Raw genomic sequence first — 16,306 nt, 5'->3', positions numbered from 1 at the left:
CTAGTAGTTTCCTAAATTACTTGTAAATTAGCATGTACTTTTAATCACACTGTGAAAACTGTGTCACTATTGAGAGAAATATATATGAGTTATAAAAGATACCTCTCCCAAACTGTATTTATTATATACCATGTCTTAAGACACACGAGTCAGAGATGGATTAAGAAGAGCACAATCAGTAAGGGGGAATCTACCATAACACACTAAAAAGATTTCCAAACTTCAATTCCTTTTTTCCAATTCAGAAAGCTAGGAATTCTCCTTTGGCAAATGAATTACTCATAAGGAATGGGACACAGGAAAACTTGCTGGTTAATATGTGAGGGTTCCCAGCTATGTTAAGAATCACTCATTCTTCTGACTTAACATGGAAAATGTTTGCTTAATGTCTAGACCACTTTTTAATGTAAGCGGGGCAATGCAGTTTTTAACTGGGTTCCTAAAACTCAGTCAATTGATAGGATTCACCGCTAACTCTACATTAGCCAGAAGGTAAGAAAGGGGAAAACAGTATTAAAAAAAGACAACTGTAAAAAGCAGTGAATCGTCACCTGTTGTAACTAAACCTTACATCTCTAAAGCTGGACTTGGGATTCAGGAACTTTTTCTCGTTGAGGTCAAGAGAGTTGTTGTCAACAATGAAAACTCAATGCAAAAGAAAAGAGCAAAAGTATAGTTCCAACAAAATAGACTGTGTTCCTCACTAGAGTAAGTTAAGAACATAAGGAAGGATCAAACAGATCTTTGTGGTGTACATTACTCCAATTAAGGCTGTTACCACATGCATCACAGAAAAGTCTCAAACTGATAAAGCAGCAGTGAAGTATTTGCCTTTTTTTCTTTAATCTTCTCTATCAGCTGTTTACAATCATGAAAAACTATAGATTTTTTAATTATTTTTTTTTAACTCCCTAAATTCTTTTTTTCAGTAGCTCCTATAGGGCTTTTACAGCTACTTTTTATTGTAAGATTTATGTATAATGAGATCTTATCAAGACAAACCCTTCTTTCATTTTCATCTGTTTGTCTTTGGTATCTGTAGTCAGCAGACTCTAAATTCAGGAACACAAATGAAGTCCACAGATCAAAAATCACAATATCCAGGGGAAAGAACTGCAGCAGGAAAACCTTTCAGCTGTGTGAATACTGCCAGCAGATAACAGATAATTACACACAATCAAAGAGCCCACAGCAAGCCCTTGTAGGATCAATTCATCAAATCCAAACCCTGCTCAGCAAGCGTACCCCGGGTACAGCTGGGGAGTGTCACAGCAAACGCCAACAGGTCAGGTATGGACAAGGAAGACCAAAGTGGACTAGTTCGTGTGCAATTTGGGGTCCGTTCCTAATTACATTACCAAACCAGCAATCTGACTCACCCTACTGGCTCCTGTGACTGCCATGGAGATATAACCTGGGCCTCAACAGGATGATCGATTTCTACCAGCACACAGGCTGAAGGCATCTGCCCTGGGGAAACCTGGCCCTTCAGATCCTGAGCTCAGCCCGGGACCCGCGGTTGGGGCAGCCAGGTACTCCCCGCCCGAGCCTGCACGTACGAATGTATTTTCTGCAAGTCGTACACCTTACAAGAGCGGCAAAGAGACTTCTTTCCTTAAAAACCCTCGTTTGCATGCAGTAACCCAGGGGCCGTGGCGGACAATGCGCAGGCGAGGGAGGGCAGCCATTCAGCGGGCCGGCGCACTGGCAGGCAGCCGCCAAGCTCGGCGGACGCGGCGTGTTTTCCTAACACCACTTGCCACATCTTTAGACCCAAGAACTTAGTGAACGGGTACTACTTAAAAAAAAAAGTAAAAATAAAGCGCGAGCGAGCGCGGTGGCAGGCCAGAAAAGGCCTCCAGCCGGCCCGGCCCGCTGTGCCCCTTTCGGCGCCAGACCCGACAGAGACCCGGGCCAGGCGTCGCCTCACAGGGAGGCCGAGGCCGAGGCCGAGGCCCGGCGCGGCAGCCGCCCCTCTCCGCGCACCGCCGGGCAGGCCCAGCCCCGCACTCTGCCCACCCCCGCCGCGGCCCGAGGCGGGCCTCCCGTCCGCTCCGGGCCGTAGCAGGCGACAAAAGCCCGCCGCCGCCGCCTGGCCCCTTCCCCGGGCGGGCTGAGCTCAGCGCCGGCGCCGCGGGGCCGAGCCAGGGCACCGGCCGCCCCGCGCTCCGCCCCGGGCCCCAGCCCGGCTTCTTCCGGGTCGGGCGCTGCGGGGCGGCCTCGCACCGCGGTTTCGGCGGCGGGCTCCGGCCCTCGGCCATGCCGGCGGCGGGCGAGCGGAGCGCGGCGCGGCGGGAGGCCACGGGGCGGCGGCTGGCGCGGTTCGCGGCGCTCAGAGGTGGGGCGGGCCGGGGCGGGCGGGGAGGCGGTGGGGGCACGGCCCGGCCTGGCCCGGCCTGGCCCGGCCCGGCCCGGGCGAGCCGGCCGCCCTCGCCGCGGGGCTGTGGAGCGCTCGCCCGCGGGCGAGCCGGGCTTTGTCCTGACGCGGATGCCGCTCTGCTCGACAGGGAGGGCCGCCCGCCCCGGCGAGTTCTGGGACGTGGTGGCGGTGACGGCCGCCGACGCGGAGCAGGCGCTGGCCTACCAGCAGCAGCTGGCTGAGAAGCTGAGCAGAAGGGAGCTGCCGCTGGGGGTCCGCTACCATGTCTTCGTGGATCCGCCTGGACCGAAAATCGGTGGGCACCCGTTGTCGGCTCTCCCCTCGCCCCCGCGGGGAAGAGGGGGCTGGTCAGGCCGAGCCGGTGTCGGCGCCGCAGGCAGCCCGGTCGGGCTTCAGAGGGACGGAGGGGGCTCCGTGCGGCTGGCCGGGCTGGCCGAGGGCTGCCGTGGCCTCGGCTCCCGCTCCAGGTCAAGCGGGGGTCGGCGTAGACCCAAAAAGAAGGAGGAGTCCGGCCCCCTCGCAGGCACGGCCCGTGTCTGGGCACAGCACGGCGCGGGGAGCAGGCCCAGGCCCAGGCCCAGCGGCTCGCGGTGTCGCTGCGCGAGTTGCTCTCACTTGATATACCGTGCCTTCGTTTAATACGTTGATGCTTGTATAATACACTTACATAGTTGGACTCGGTTTCAGTCAGGCAGAAGCGGGCTTTGCGTGTACGTGCTACGACAGCTGTCTCCAAAACACTGCTAAAGTCTGAAGTATTAATTAAACCACAAGCATAGGGTCTAATGCCGTGAAGTAGTGCGTAGTTTTGGTTCGGTTGTGCAACTGCTAGCATCGTGGGTTGGCTGCTTTTTGGACTTGGCCTAAGTTAATTTTGGCCGTTACACTTCCCATTGTGATATCTGGGACTCCATCGTGGTGGTGATGAATGAGTGTGTGTTGATGATACCATGTGGCTCTTCTGAGTGTATTGTATGGAATACAGAATAACACTGACCCATGTTTTGTATAAATTCATACTACGTACCTTAACCTGATTGCTTAACCAATTTGAATATGTTTTAATATTTCAGCCAAAGCGCAGCAAAATGCTAGAAGAAAGTAGCCTGACTGTCCGTAATATGATCCTATAATTCTTAATTCCTGTTCACTTTGATGTAGAAAGTAACTAATCTCAGTAGTCTATCTGCAGTGTACAATAATAGGCAGAGATTAATTTTCAGAAATCTAGAAATTTTAAGTTGTAGGAGCACATAAAAATATCCCAAACCATTTCCTCATATCCCAAACCTTTCTCCTCATTTCCATATTGTAAATGTCAGAAGCGCTTTTGAACGCTTGCTTCAAGTCATTAGTGAACTCTGTGTGACTTTTTTCCTGCTGGAGCTAGTTTTTATGGTTATGGCCTGTTGAAATGATGAAATGCTTCAGGTGCTGGGGCTGTTCAGAGAATGACTGGGAGGGGAAAACACGGTGTTTTCCCAAGAGCTGCCTACTCCAGATGCCCTCCCCTCTGCGTGCACAAGGCTTCCACAGTGACTGTCCTTCCTCTTCTTTGCATGACTTTATCAACTACGGTACAGTAGAAGGACTGTTCTGTCAGAACTGGTTTAGGAAATTTCAGATAGGTATCTGGGCATCCGTTGACACTCGGTTTGTTTAAAAGATCGTCTCTGCAGTTATAAGGACTTTTTAAAAATAAACAGCAACTTACGTTCTACAGCAGAAGGCAGCATTTAAAACGTGCCTCCTGATCACCCTACCACAGCACCAGATCCCAGTATGCTTCACATGTCAGTGCAGATATTATTGCTGCTCTTTTCAGCAGATACTAAAACATTTTTTTCTTTAGGAAATGGTGGATCAACACTTCATGTTCTTCGGTGCTTGGAAGATCTGTATGGTGATAAATGGACTTCTTTTATTGTGCTGCTAATTCATTCTGGTAAATTCTGGTTTACATTTCACACTCTAAAATTGTGCACCTCTTTTTTTTTTTTTTTTTTTTCTTCCTAAAGATAATATGATGGCAGAGGAGTCAGAGTTCTGAAATACAGTTCCCTCAGAAAAGTAATCCCAAATGTATCTGATCTGATCATTCAAATTTAGATTGATACTTAGGAGATATTACTCTCTCTCAAGCAATTCTTCTCGTCACTTCAGTTGTTGGATGACACAGTGGAGAAAGAAGTGTAATTCAGAGTATCTGAATTAAGCTTCTTCCTTGAAATACCCATTTAAGGAACACGGCCCTCTCTGGCCGGGTGACCTAGGGGTCCTCATTACTACAGGCAGGCTGAATACTTGCTGCCTTACCCAGTTAGTCAGAACACTTCCAAAAGGGGCTTCAGTTTTGCAGAGGAGAAACAAACCAGGTAATAACAAGTCACCTGACCAAACCACTGCTTGTTTGACTCATCCTTGACTTAAAATTCCCAGCGGGGCTGTGGGGGTCCTCCTTTTTTTCAAGCAAAAAGCAGGCATCATTTGCTTTCTTCACTTCAGTTGTAGACAAGTGGTCCGTATTCCAGCTCTGAAGCAAACTAAAGTTAATGAAATCAACCACAATTTTAATATAAGCTATTTCAGGCATGCTAAATTTTGGACATAAGGTCAGATCTGCTTTGAGAAATGTTTGAAGAAGAATGATTGATGATTTTTTTTTACATCTGTCATTTTTTGAGGAATACATAGTAAATGACCAAGCTGGGGGCGGGGGCACGTTTAATACCTTTCTGTCTGTGTAGAATAGCTGTATAGGTTTAGGTTTTGCTTACTTATGTACAGTGTTTCTGTATAATTAAAATTGTCTTTTTCTTTAAGGTGGTTACAGTCAACGTTTACCAAATGCAAGTGCCCTGGGAAAGATTTTCACAGCTTTGCCTTTTGGCGATCCCATTTACCAGATGTTGGAACTGAAGCTCGCCATGTATATTGATTTCCCTAGTCACATGAAACCAGGAATTCTCATTACGTGCTCGGATGACATAGAACTTTACAGCACTGGAGTTACAGAAACCATCACATTTGATAAACCTGGATTTACCGCATTAGCTCATCCTTCAGATTTGACAGTTGGGACTACTCACGGAGTGTTCGTTTTAGATCCATCCAGTTTTTCAGGAAGAGGAGGGCTTGAATACACGTCTTGCCATCATTTCCTGCACAAGCCTGATATTGAGACGATGCGCCAGTGTGGCGCAGTATGCATAAGAGGGAATTGTTCTCAGCTAAGTTCCTCTGGAGACCACAACAACTCAGAAATGGACTCGGAGTGTGTGTATACGGACAGTATATTTTACATTGATCATAGCATTGCAAAACAATTACTGACATTTTATAAGCAGATGGGCACTCTTTGCTGTGAAATAGATGCATATGGTGACTTCCTCCAGGCCCTGGGGCCTGGAGCCACTCAAGATTACACAAAAAACACAAGTAACGTCACAACAGAGGAATCACAGTTAGTAGAAGTACGGCAGAAGCTATACTCTCTTCTGAAAGGAACTGCGCTTAATGTTATAGTCTTAAACAACTCTAAGTTCTATCACATCGGAACTACTCAAGAGTATCTGTTTCACTTTACATCTGATAGCAAACTGAAATTTGAGCTTGACTTACTGTCTGTGGCTTTTAGCATCTCTTCTGACAAAGCCAAGACCTTGGATCAATCCACAAGTATCATTCAAAGCATACTTGAGCCTGGATGTTTTGTAGGACCTGGATCCGTTATTGAATACTCTAGAATTGGACCTGAAGTATCAGTAGGGAAGAGCAGCATTATTAGTGGATCGTACATAAATTTGAAAGTAGACATACCTTCAAACTGTTTCCTGAGCTCCTTAAGTGTAAAAATTAACAATCAAGTAAAGTATGTAAGTATGGTGTTTAGTGTAGAAGACGACTTGAAAAAGAGTGTGAAATCGTTGTCAGATATACATTCACTCCATTTTTTTGGAGTCAGCTTACTGGAATGCTTGGACCTCTGGGGTATAGAGGTTTCACACCAGCTCTTCTCCAATGAGAGCACACGTTTGGGCTTGTGGACTGCTAGGATTTTTCCTGCTTGTTCTACGTTAAGTGAATCAGTTAGACTGTCATTACAAATGTTAAATTCTGTGCAGCACATGTCAGCTTTTAAATTGAATGGCTTTAAGCTCCTGTCTGTTGAAGAAATGCTCACCTACAAAGATGTAGAAGACATGTTGAAGTTTAGGAAGCAAATTTACGACGAAATCCGTCTACAGAGATGAAGAGAAAAGTCTGATTTGTAGAATGAACAGTACTTGAACAAATTTCCTGTTTTCATTTGTGGATGATTGATTACTTCCCAGCTTGTAAAAATCATAAGAAAAAAGTACACAGATCTTTTCTCTGATTTCATTGCAGTAGAAATAACGGATTTGCATTAACAATGTTGTTGTAGCATAACATTAATAATGCAGCAAATGCAGATAAACTATTCTTTTAGTGAAAGAAGTAATGAAATTTTTCAGATCTCTGAAAACACGAATTGCTGACTTTTCTAGGGGTGCTTATTATTGTATTTTGTAGTCTTTGTCAGTAAGAATATGATACAGAACAAATTAATTAGAAATTTGACTGAAAACTGCTGTAAGTTTTTCAGAGTAGAACATTAGCTCCAGCAACATGGAATGATATAGCAATAACTTTTCTCTGTTTTCATGCTGCCTTCTGGTACATCTTCAGAGAAACACACAATACCTATTCTCTCTTCCCCTTCTCCACCCTTTACTAATAAAGATGTCCTTTTGTTTCTAGTTTAGGTGCCAAAGATCCAGCTCCAAATAGATAAGTATGCTTTTTATACTTTTTTTTCTGGCCTGATCAAAAAGGAAAGTGCCTTTTTTTATGTGCACAACTTTAAATGTACTATTCTCTGTTCCCTCTTCCACACCCCCTTTTTTAAAAATACAGGAAGTGTCATAGCAGGCCATGCCAGTGCTCTGTCTAGCTCCATATTCTGTCTCAGGCTGTGGTACCGCAAAGATGCTGTGCAGGGAGACCGTGGAAGCCTATCCAATTCTGTGATCCTCTGTGTTTTCAACAGCTCATTACATAAACAATCGTTATGTACTTTAGTGCTACAAGGTGGAAAAAAGCTCGTTCGCACTAAGTTTATATTCAGAGACCTCAAATAATTTATTTTTAATTCTGCTTCTACAATGACTGCGGTTTTAATTTTTCCATTTCATGCTATTTTTAAGAGTGTGCTGTGTATTATATCAATGTAATTTGACTGTAAACACAATGCATCTTTTTCTCTTGCATTTATCTATGGGTTTTCATGTTTTATTTAATGTTTCATTACAACAGTGTTTATCTCTCTACTGACTCAATTCCCTAATGGCATCTTTCTTATGCCACCTACAAGGCAATAGTGTAATATCTCCTGAATATTACCCAAGCTGGTTTAACCTTCACCAAGTTTCTTCTTCACTGATAAAGAAACCTTTGAAGAGATGTAGTATTTTTCCTGAGGATCTTTTCTGAGCAAGAAGAAATACAAAGGAGCTAGACATGGAGGTTGGGAATTGCTGAGGTTGACTTCAAAGGAATAAGGAGAATTTCTGAGCAAATAGAGGTTTTAAAAGTCATTATAGAATACTAGTTTAACAATGGAAACAGCAGCAGATTTGAGAACACTGAGGTCCAAGACAAACGCATAAAGTCACAAAGTAAAAACAGTCATAGAACGTGGAGCATGAAATTGTGGTTTGTGCATCATCCTATTTGCATAATCTATTCATCTATTGTTAGAGTATACAAAATGTTTTGGGAAAAACAAATGTTTGACATAGACTTTGCATCTTCAATTGGGAGACCAAACTTTGTTCTGAAAAGACTTCTTGATGATTGCTTTACTGCTAGACAAGCTTTCTGGCTGTTTAGTAACAGTAAAATGAAGTTGCATTCATTTAACATGATTATTCACTTCAACTGTTACAATTGCATTTATTCTAAATTCCCTAAGTACCATGTATTGATTTCATTACTGAAAGCAATCTGGATATAACTAGAAAATGGATTTGCTTCTGTCACATAAGTAATGGGAAAAAACAAAGAGGAAAAGCATACTGACTAAACAGCTTTTGGAAAGTGTTGGGGTAGACTTGATCAAGCAGCAGCTGCTATCCAAGCAACACTGCTTCCAAGAAAAAAAAAAAAAAGAACAGGAGTGGAATCCTGGTTGTAGTCTTAGACTACCATGCCCAGCACCTGGGTCAGCAGGCTGCCTCGGGCTCTGTCAGTCCACCAAGTGCACGAGGAGAGGTAAGAGGTACTTGTTAGAGTATTTCTCTCTCAGTTTTCCTTTCCTAGTGTGCTGCTGTCCTGCCTGTCCAGCCCTGGACTGCTCAGAGGTGCTGACACAGCTGCAACTGGGATGGGTAAGAAGTAGCTACTTGCACCCCTGCAGAAAGTATTATCCTCTGGGATGTGCTGTCCATTACTGTCATTCCTTAACCTTGCCTCTGCGTTAGAATCATCCAAGTTACTATGAAGCAGTAAGTGTTACACAAAAATTCTGTCATTCTGACATACTGTGTTGGCGAGTGACTCTGTCAGTTTGACAGGGCGGTAATCTCCACTGGTAATCCCTTAACCTCGACAGCCTGCAGGTCTGACTGTAAACCTGGGCTCACACTCTTGCGGTAAGTGTTGTGAGCCTCGTGGATGCTCATTAGGGTCCTGGCACTTGCAAACAGTAGAGGCTCATTAAAAAAACAGATTACGCAATTTACAGGTAACTGCTGGAAAGCTCAGTTGTGTCTTTCTCACCGAGGGCAATAACACTTTTGCTCTGCTTAGTCCTGCTGTCAAGGAGCTAAATGAGGAAAACTTCTGTAAAGATTTGCTGAAAGTATTCTTTGGCCACAGCCCCAGGGAGTGTGGCTGTACTATAGGCAGTGCACAGAAGAGCTGGGTGTTGGCACACCTCAAAACATGAAATTTTTTCATTATCTTCTCTTCCACTATGCAGTTTGTAGAGCGCAGCCCCATGAAGCTATTGCTTAAACAAATGGTGTTTAAACACACCGAATGTGCAGATGCTCCTTCATTTCTAGCTCTTAAAATATGTGACCAAGTTGAAAAGCTTTGTGGCTAAACACTTCAGTGAGGAGCTAGAAATATTTTCTTAACCTTTGACTGAAGGCCTAAGGTACCTTTTTTGGCAAACCTGTGAAGCCTGTATGTCCAGTCTCATTTAACAGTTCTTAGCAGCATGTCAATGAATTGCCCTGTTAGGAAATAAAACATTTAGGTCTCGAGGCAAAGAACTTAATTTAAAAAAAAAAAAAAATCTGTTGTAATGGAATAAGCCTAGATTTGATTTACTAGCTAAGACACATAAGACTGCTTTAAGTCTTTATGCCACACCACGCATTCCTTTTACAGTAAATATTATTGTCTCAGGTTTTCAAAAGCAGATTTTGGTCAATATTAGCCATTGGTAATGTCAGCAGTCTTAATGAATTTATTCCACAGGTATTGAAATACCTGGATTTGTACTATTTTTTTTCATTTTTAAACTGCAATCAATTTTAAAATTTTATGAAAAACATTAAAAATTATATTTTATTTAATACAGAGCTCTATTTTCCCATATACTTTTCTGTTATACAGGGTTATGTGTGTGCCTGTTCACACACACATTCTGTAAATTCATTCTTGGACTCCACACTTAGGAATAAACACAATTTTATATATAAGCTTCCACTAACTTCCTTTGAGCCACAGAAGGCACATGTTTGCCCATTGAATTTCTGATGCATCCATAATCCTTTGTGGTCTTTTTTACTGATAGTAAGATTATCATTGTGAAGTATGAGATTAGAAAGTTTGTGGAAATATTCAGAGAAAATGGACTGTGCCATAGAGAATGTTAGTGCATGAAGATTGATAATGGTATTGGCAATCCAGACATCCATCTGTCAAGGGCTGCTGGAATTTAAAAATTAAAATACACATCCATTGCACTTTAATGAATTTTGTTGAAAGGATTTGGTAGATATGAGGCATATTTTTCTGCAGGCTTTTTTGTAAGTCTCAATGCTGAAACGCAGCTTTGCTCTGTCAAGCTACAGAAAGTATCTAGTTCTGTTGATTTTCCTGTACCAGTTTCAGAATAAAATCTGAAAACCTGGAATGCATACCCTATTTGATTGAAGTCACTAGGAGTTCTGCTTCTGATTTAAGCAGGGGCCAGGATTTTGCCCCTGGCAAGCATATTGATGGAGCAAAGGTTTCCCGAGTCCATCAAGGATAGGAATCTCTGAAGAAGAACAAGAACTGCAGAGCTCTCATTGAGTATCCTGACAGCGAGTGTTACAACCCTGCATACGCCTGACAAGCCTTCGCTAATCTGCTGCACCTCACTATGCAGCTTGTTGAGTTGTGTTGGGCACTGGGTGAGCAAGAGATCAGTAGGCAAAGAAAGCACTGGAGCTGCAGAGCACAGAAGTAGTTGCAAAGAGAACAGTCTGTAGTGGATGTAACATCATTTTTGAGTTAACGATTTTTCTGTTGAAGGAGAGAGAGGAGATGACAGATAAGCGAGTATTTGTATGTATCCTTGACACATTTGAAAAATAATGTCTTTATTTAGGCATGCAATAACTCTTTGCTCTATGTATTGCAGCTATTTATGAAGTGTGCATGATTTTTAGCTCTAACAAATTCTAGTCCTTAAAAGGGCTGTGTTATAGTGTGATCAAATCTTATTAAAATCAAAAAGTCTTCAGGCTGGACACTTCCTGACTATAATAATCTAAGTTTGGTGTACACAATATGTATATGTATTTTATTCGTATTGCATCTTACAAGCTTTAGCTAATCTTTCTTTTTCACAGCTTTCTGTTAAGGTAGATGACAACAATTTTCTGTTGCAACCAGCTGGGATAAACTTGTCCCAAGGAAACTGAGACTTGTGCAAGGCCACACAGTAAAACTTAACAGCAAGATAATAGCGATATGGGTTTGCTGGTTTCTAATATCAGATTCTGAAAACAAGACCATCGGGGCATCCTGGCTCGTGATTGTCCTGCAGTCTGAGTAATAAAGGATGCAATGCTGAAAATGCCAGTCAGATAGGACCTTCTAAGAACAGGAGGCATCTGTTGAAATTTGGAGCTTGATTTTGATTAAAGCTTACTGAGTTTCCTAAATGGATGCAGTTTTTGTCTGGGTGTCTAGATCATTGCCTGGCTCCATCTATCCTGAAATGCAACTCAGGCTGGTACAGTCTCAAATAAAGCCAAGATGAGTGTTTAATGATTTTATTCATGTCAGCTTTCTTTATTTAATTAGTTTTGCTGTGTAGTGCAATAATAGGGCTCGTAATGAACATCATCTTAATGATTTCCCTGAATGCTTTGAGACCATGCTGTAATGAACGGAGATTTAGCCATACTGTATATATTACACTATGAAATTTGAGAGAGGAGGATTATTTCAGTAACCTTTTAGGCAGGAAATTGAAATCTGAGAAATTGGGCACTTAAAAAAGAACACAAGGGAAGGCAGCTGAAATAAAAATGAGCAGCTGAAAGGTATCTGTGCCAGAAGGATTTGGGGAACCGATGAAAGAACGTAAGCTCCAACATTTGGATCTGCATAGAAATGTTCTTGACTTGGACAGGGAGTTTGTCTGTATTGGAGCTCAGCAGTTCCAGTTTCTTCTCGTTCGTAAATCTCTGATGCAACAGCTTCATTTTCTGCTCTCTGCACATGTGGAAAATTAATCCCTGTGCAAATGCCAGTGTAGTAATGTGAGAACAAAAATAGCAGTACTATTCTTCTGTACACTTCTTTTAATCCATTGCCACAGAGAAGCCATTGTAAACACCCATTTCCTTATATGGGCTACAGCATTCCTTGTACTTTATTTTCATAAAAATGCATTGTCTTTTAACACCTGTTTCATTTTCTGTGACAAAACAGAATGTCACCAGAATAACATTGAAATGTATAGGAGCAATTTACAGCCTCTCAAAGTAAATGATAGATATGGATATGTTCTAATTAATTTGACATAAAGATCATTTCAAAAGACTTAATCATGTAAATCCTCCCTGTGAAGGACATTTAAAACCAGAAGTGGGAGAAGAATTTTTCACGTTTCTCTTGTAAGAGTGGACATGACAGCTGCACATTCCAAACATAAAACTGCAATAAACCTTCTGAAAACTTAAAGAACTTTGTACAGCTCAGTATTCTGTAAACATTACGTCTGAAGACTTTACTCTCTGAAAAACATTGCTCTTGACATTTTAGTGCTACTTGTATAGGTGTTAATTAGAAGTGGCCTAACATAGTAGTCAGTGCAGTTATTCCTTTCTTCTCTGTTTGCAAACGCTCTGCAAACAGGCTCTGCAATTATTAATTTTTGTCTTCCCCGTATTCCCCCCCCCCCGCACAATTTCAATTATTCTACAACTGCTTCACATAGCCTATGATGTGAATGCTTCAAGAATTCACCTGAAAGTTGCTTTCATGGTGAAAAATGCTGTTGGGTTGACTTTGCAGGCTGACCAGATTATCCTCCTGTGCTGTAGTTTCCAGTGGTCTTCCCTGAGTGTCCATATGAATGAATCCTCACCCACACAAATGTCTGCAAAGAGTGAATAAAAAATATGCTATAGAAACTGATGGCTTCTTTTTGATAAATTTTCATGAAGTAGATGGTACTAGGAGTGTGCAAGGTATTTACTTCTTTTAAAGCAAATCATTTTATCTCATCATGGAAATTTAACACTCTTACTTCACAAAGCTGTTGTATTAAAATGCATATTCTGTGCAGAAGTGAACAGAACATTTCTTGGGCTTTGGACTCTGTCCTGTTTCTGTCATAGTTTGCTTGGTCTGGATGGAAGAAAAGTCTTTGCTCTTCAGGCCACGAGGTGTGCTAAAACCTATTTTGCCAATTCCAGATCTTTTTTTGCTAGCATTTCACTCCCCGCTGTGAGTCATCACCCGTCCCCTCACCTCTGCTGGAGTGTCCCACTTCTTCAGGTGATTTTCCACTAAGCTTGTAACTGCCCTTAGAGCTGCTGCATCCCACCTCCAGTTTCAGTCACGGTATGGGACCCTCGCCTCTCCTGTCAGCGTGCCCCACCTCACCGCTCAGCACCTCTCCTCCTGTCACCATGCCTCATCGCACTGCGCCTTGCCTCATGCCATCTCAGCACACCTCTCGCCTCTCCGTGTCTCTCCAGGCCTCTCCTCACCTCACCTCGTCTCACCACGCCTCGCCTCACCGCTCCGTCCCTCGCCTCACCTCACCGCTCCGCGCCTCGCCTCGCCTCACCTCTGCTCGCGGCGCCTCTCCTCAGCTTACAGCACCTCGCCTCCGCGCTCTTGTGCCTCGCCTCAGCACGCCCCACCTTGCCACTCTCACCTCACCTTTATGCTCCTTGCTTCCCCTCGCCTCGCTTCTCCTGTAGCCGCTGTTGAACGCCATTTCCCTCCTTTCCTCCCTGCCAGCAGGGCCACCTCAGCTGAGGGAGCAGGGCAGAGGCGCTGCCCGTGGCAAGCGGGCCGGGCACAGCCCCTCGCTGGGCGCTCACGACAGCCCCAGGATTTCCCCCCGAGGCAGCTGGAGCTGCAGCACCAAAGCCAGACAGAAAAGGGGGGCTCTCTGGGCCGATGAGCTATCACAGGCCTGTTTCAGGCTATCCCCTGATTTTTACCCAAATCGAGAAAAGTCCAGTTTGGATTGTGCTGTGCACCCAAGCCCCTAAGTGACAGCAGGATGAAGCCAAGGCCTTCCGAAGCCCTAACCTGCATGGAGCAGATAAGCCACTGCCATGGAGAGTCCCCCAGCCCGCTCGGGGTGCTGTCGGCTCCCCACGGTACCCCAGCTCTCCCTCCAGCCAGGCCAGGCTGAGCAGGCACCATTGCAGAGCCGTTCCAGGTGCTGGGCGCCCGTGCAGCTTCCTCGCCGCTCCGACGCCATGCACGGTGTGCAGCAAAGCGTAAGGCAGTGCTGCGTGCATGCGCGTGGTGGAAAGGAGGAGAAGGCCGAGTCTCAGGTGCCTGATAGATCTGAGCTAGCAACACCTGCAGCAGAGGCTGCGTAAGTGCTGCGGGAGTGCAAATACTTGCACAAGCACTGTGCTGCCATGGCAGCCGTGACAGCCGCTGAGACACCCTGTGTCAGAGCCGGGAATCCCGGCTGGTCCAGCTGCAGGCCCTTCCTTCAGAGCAGCTCCTAAAAGCACAGGCGATGAAGAAAAAGGCTGACTGATCTTATTTGACAATCAAGGTAAAATTCCTAATGTGATTAACACTCTCCTGCGTGAAGGGATTAGAAACCGTTCAGGAAGCTCCACTGCTATAAAAAGAAAAAAAGTGTCTGTTGCTGCATTCCTGACGTAGTCCAGGCTGCTGAGGGAGGTGTGTGCTGAAGCGAACGTGTCCTGGCAGGCCTTTTGACCCCAGTACTCTCTAGCGGGTGGAAGAGATGGCCAAAACACTTGTCTTTGGCTGTATTTTAGACATTTGAAGAAAAACAAAGAACGTTCAGCTAATAAAAGAAGTGGGAGAGGAGATACCGGTCTCGGTGCTGCATTTCCAGCTCTTCCAGTTGCCTGGCAACTGGATGTGGAGGATCAGTTACCAGGCTGGTGCCTTTTTGCAAATATTTGGTTGAATATCACAGGGCATATTGTCAAAGCAGTTCAAAGTCTTCTGAAATAAATCCTTGGTTTTATGTGTAAATCAGTGCAAATAAATGGATGAGCTCATGCTGTGTCAGGAACTATCACAGGAGTGCAAGTTTGTTTACAATGGGATGCAGCATGTTGAAGATTTTATATATGTGTATTATATTTACATATCTTCTTGCCTGAAATCCTTAACTGAGAAAACTAAGAACTTCTACACAGAACAGCTGCCAAGGTCAATCAAACACTTTAAATCTCTATATATAAATACCTATGTGTATATATATATACACATATAAGTAAGTATATGTGTACCAAATAAATAGAAAAAAACAATAAAAGGAGGAAAAGAGGCACATACAGAAAAGAGCATGAATCCCATAACTAGCTGGGACAATGTGTAAAGTAGTTCCATTTGCTAGAAAACACAGGGAAATGGATATGAAAAGGGTGGACAATAGATGAGCAGATCTGTGCTAACCAGGTTACTGAGGAGGTTCAGTTTGTGCGAGTGAAAAGCAGTGTTACTTCTTTCACAGTTCTTAAGCACAGATTCTTGCAGGAATGCATCTGTGCACAGAGTCTAGATTAATTTTGTTATGGCTTGTTTGCGGGTATGTGCACACACACAGAGCCCTGTTTGCTCAGTTCATCCTTCCAGCTAGCCAGATCGTGGGGGTTTTACTACATTACTGTGACACTGCGTCCAAGATAAAATACTAACAAACAGGAAAAATTAGGTTGAGCACAGGATTTAGTTACGGACCTATGTCGATCCTGGTCTTCAGCTGCCTTGTACATGGTCTGCTTGGAATATGAACAAAGCAGCTTGATTGTGTCCTTGTCCACTTCTGGAGAAATTCTACCTAGAGCAGGAGCAGCAGCAAAACGGCCTCAAGAGCCTCCTCCCTTCTTTGCGAGTCTGTAAGCAGTGACCAGCCCAGCTTCCCCCAGGTCACATCCTTCATTAGCAGTCTGATGGCCGGTTTCTCCGGGTGGAATGCTGCTGCCTGTTGGTGCGAGGAGGGTGAACCGCTGTGGTGGTTCTGTATGTGCCCACAGAAGAATACAGAGTAAACATGCTGAACTCCTGACAGCCAGCTCATTTCCTAGTCTAATTCAGCGGGACTCCCGTGGCATAACAACATGTACAAATACTACCAAACCGCAAAAAGTCGGTACTCTCTGATACAACACAATTTGCACTTTGTAACTAAAATACCCAGATGCTCCAAAGTTA

At 44.1% G+C, this 16,306-nt stretch overlaps 1 protein-coding gene and 1 long non-coding RNA gene across 3 annotated transcripts in view; one reads left to right on the top strand and one right to left on the bottom strand.

Moving 5' to 3' along the window:
- The window catches only part of LOC138686326 (uncharacterized), an 81,426-nt gene extending 79,340 nt beyond the window's left edge, over positions 1 to 2,086 (bottom strand). For both annotated transcript variants that reach the window (XR_011325659.1, XR_011325660.1), the window contains exon 1: positions 1,380 to 2,086. This is a non-coding gene — a long non-coding RNA (uncharacterized lncRNA). The remainder of the gene's footprint in view (positions 1 to 1,379) is intronic.
- Positions 2,087 to 2,171: 85 nt separating this feature from the next.
- Positions 2,172 to 11,682, top strand: FPGT (fucose-1-phosphate guanylyltransferase). Its single transcript, XM_069788390.1, has 4 exons — positions 2,172 to 2,338; positions 2,508 to 2,675; positions 4,233 to 4,325; positions 5,204 to 11,682. The coding sequence occupies exons 1-4, from the start codon at positions 2,260 to 2,262 to the stop codon at positions 6,631 to 6,633; spliced, it is 1,770 nt and encodes a 589-aa protein (XP_069644491.1). The 5' UTR covers positions 2,172 to 2,259; the 3' UTR covers positions 6,634 to 11,682.
- Positions 11,683 to 16,306: the final 4,624 nt, after the last annotated feature.

This window comes from Haliaeetus albicilla, chromosome 8 (assembly GCF_947461875.1).
Source record: "Haliaeetus albicilla chromosome 8, bHalAlb1.1, whole genome shotgun sequence".
Classification (NCBI taxonomy): domain Eukaryota; kingdom Metazoa; phylum Chordata; class Aves; order Accipitriformes; family Accipitridae; genus Haliaeetus; species Haliaeetus albicilla.
Note: the sequence above shows the minus strand (reverse complement) of the source record. Positions and strands in the feature narration are given on the sequence as shown.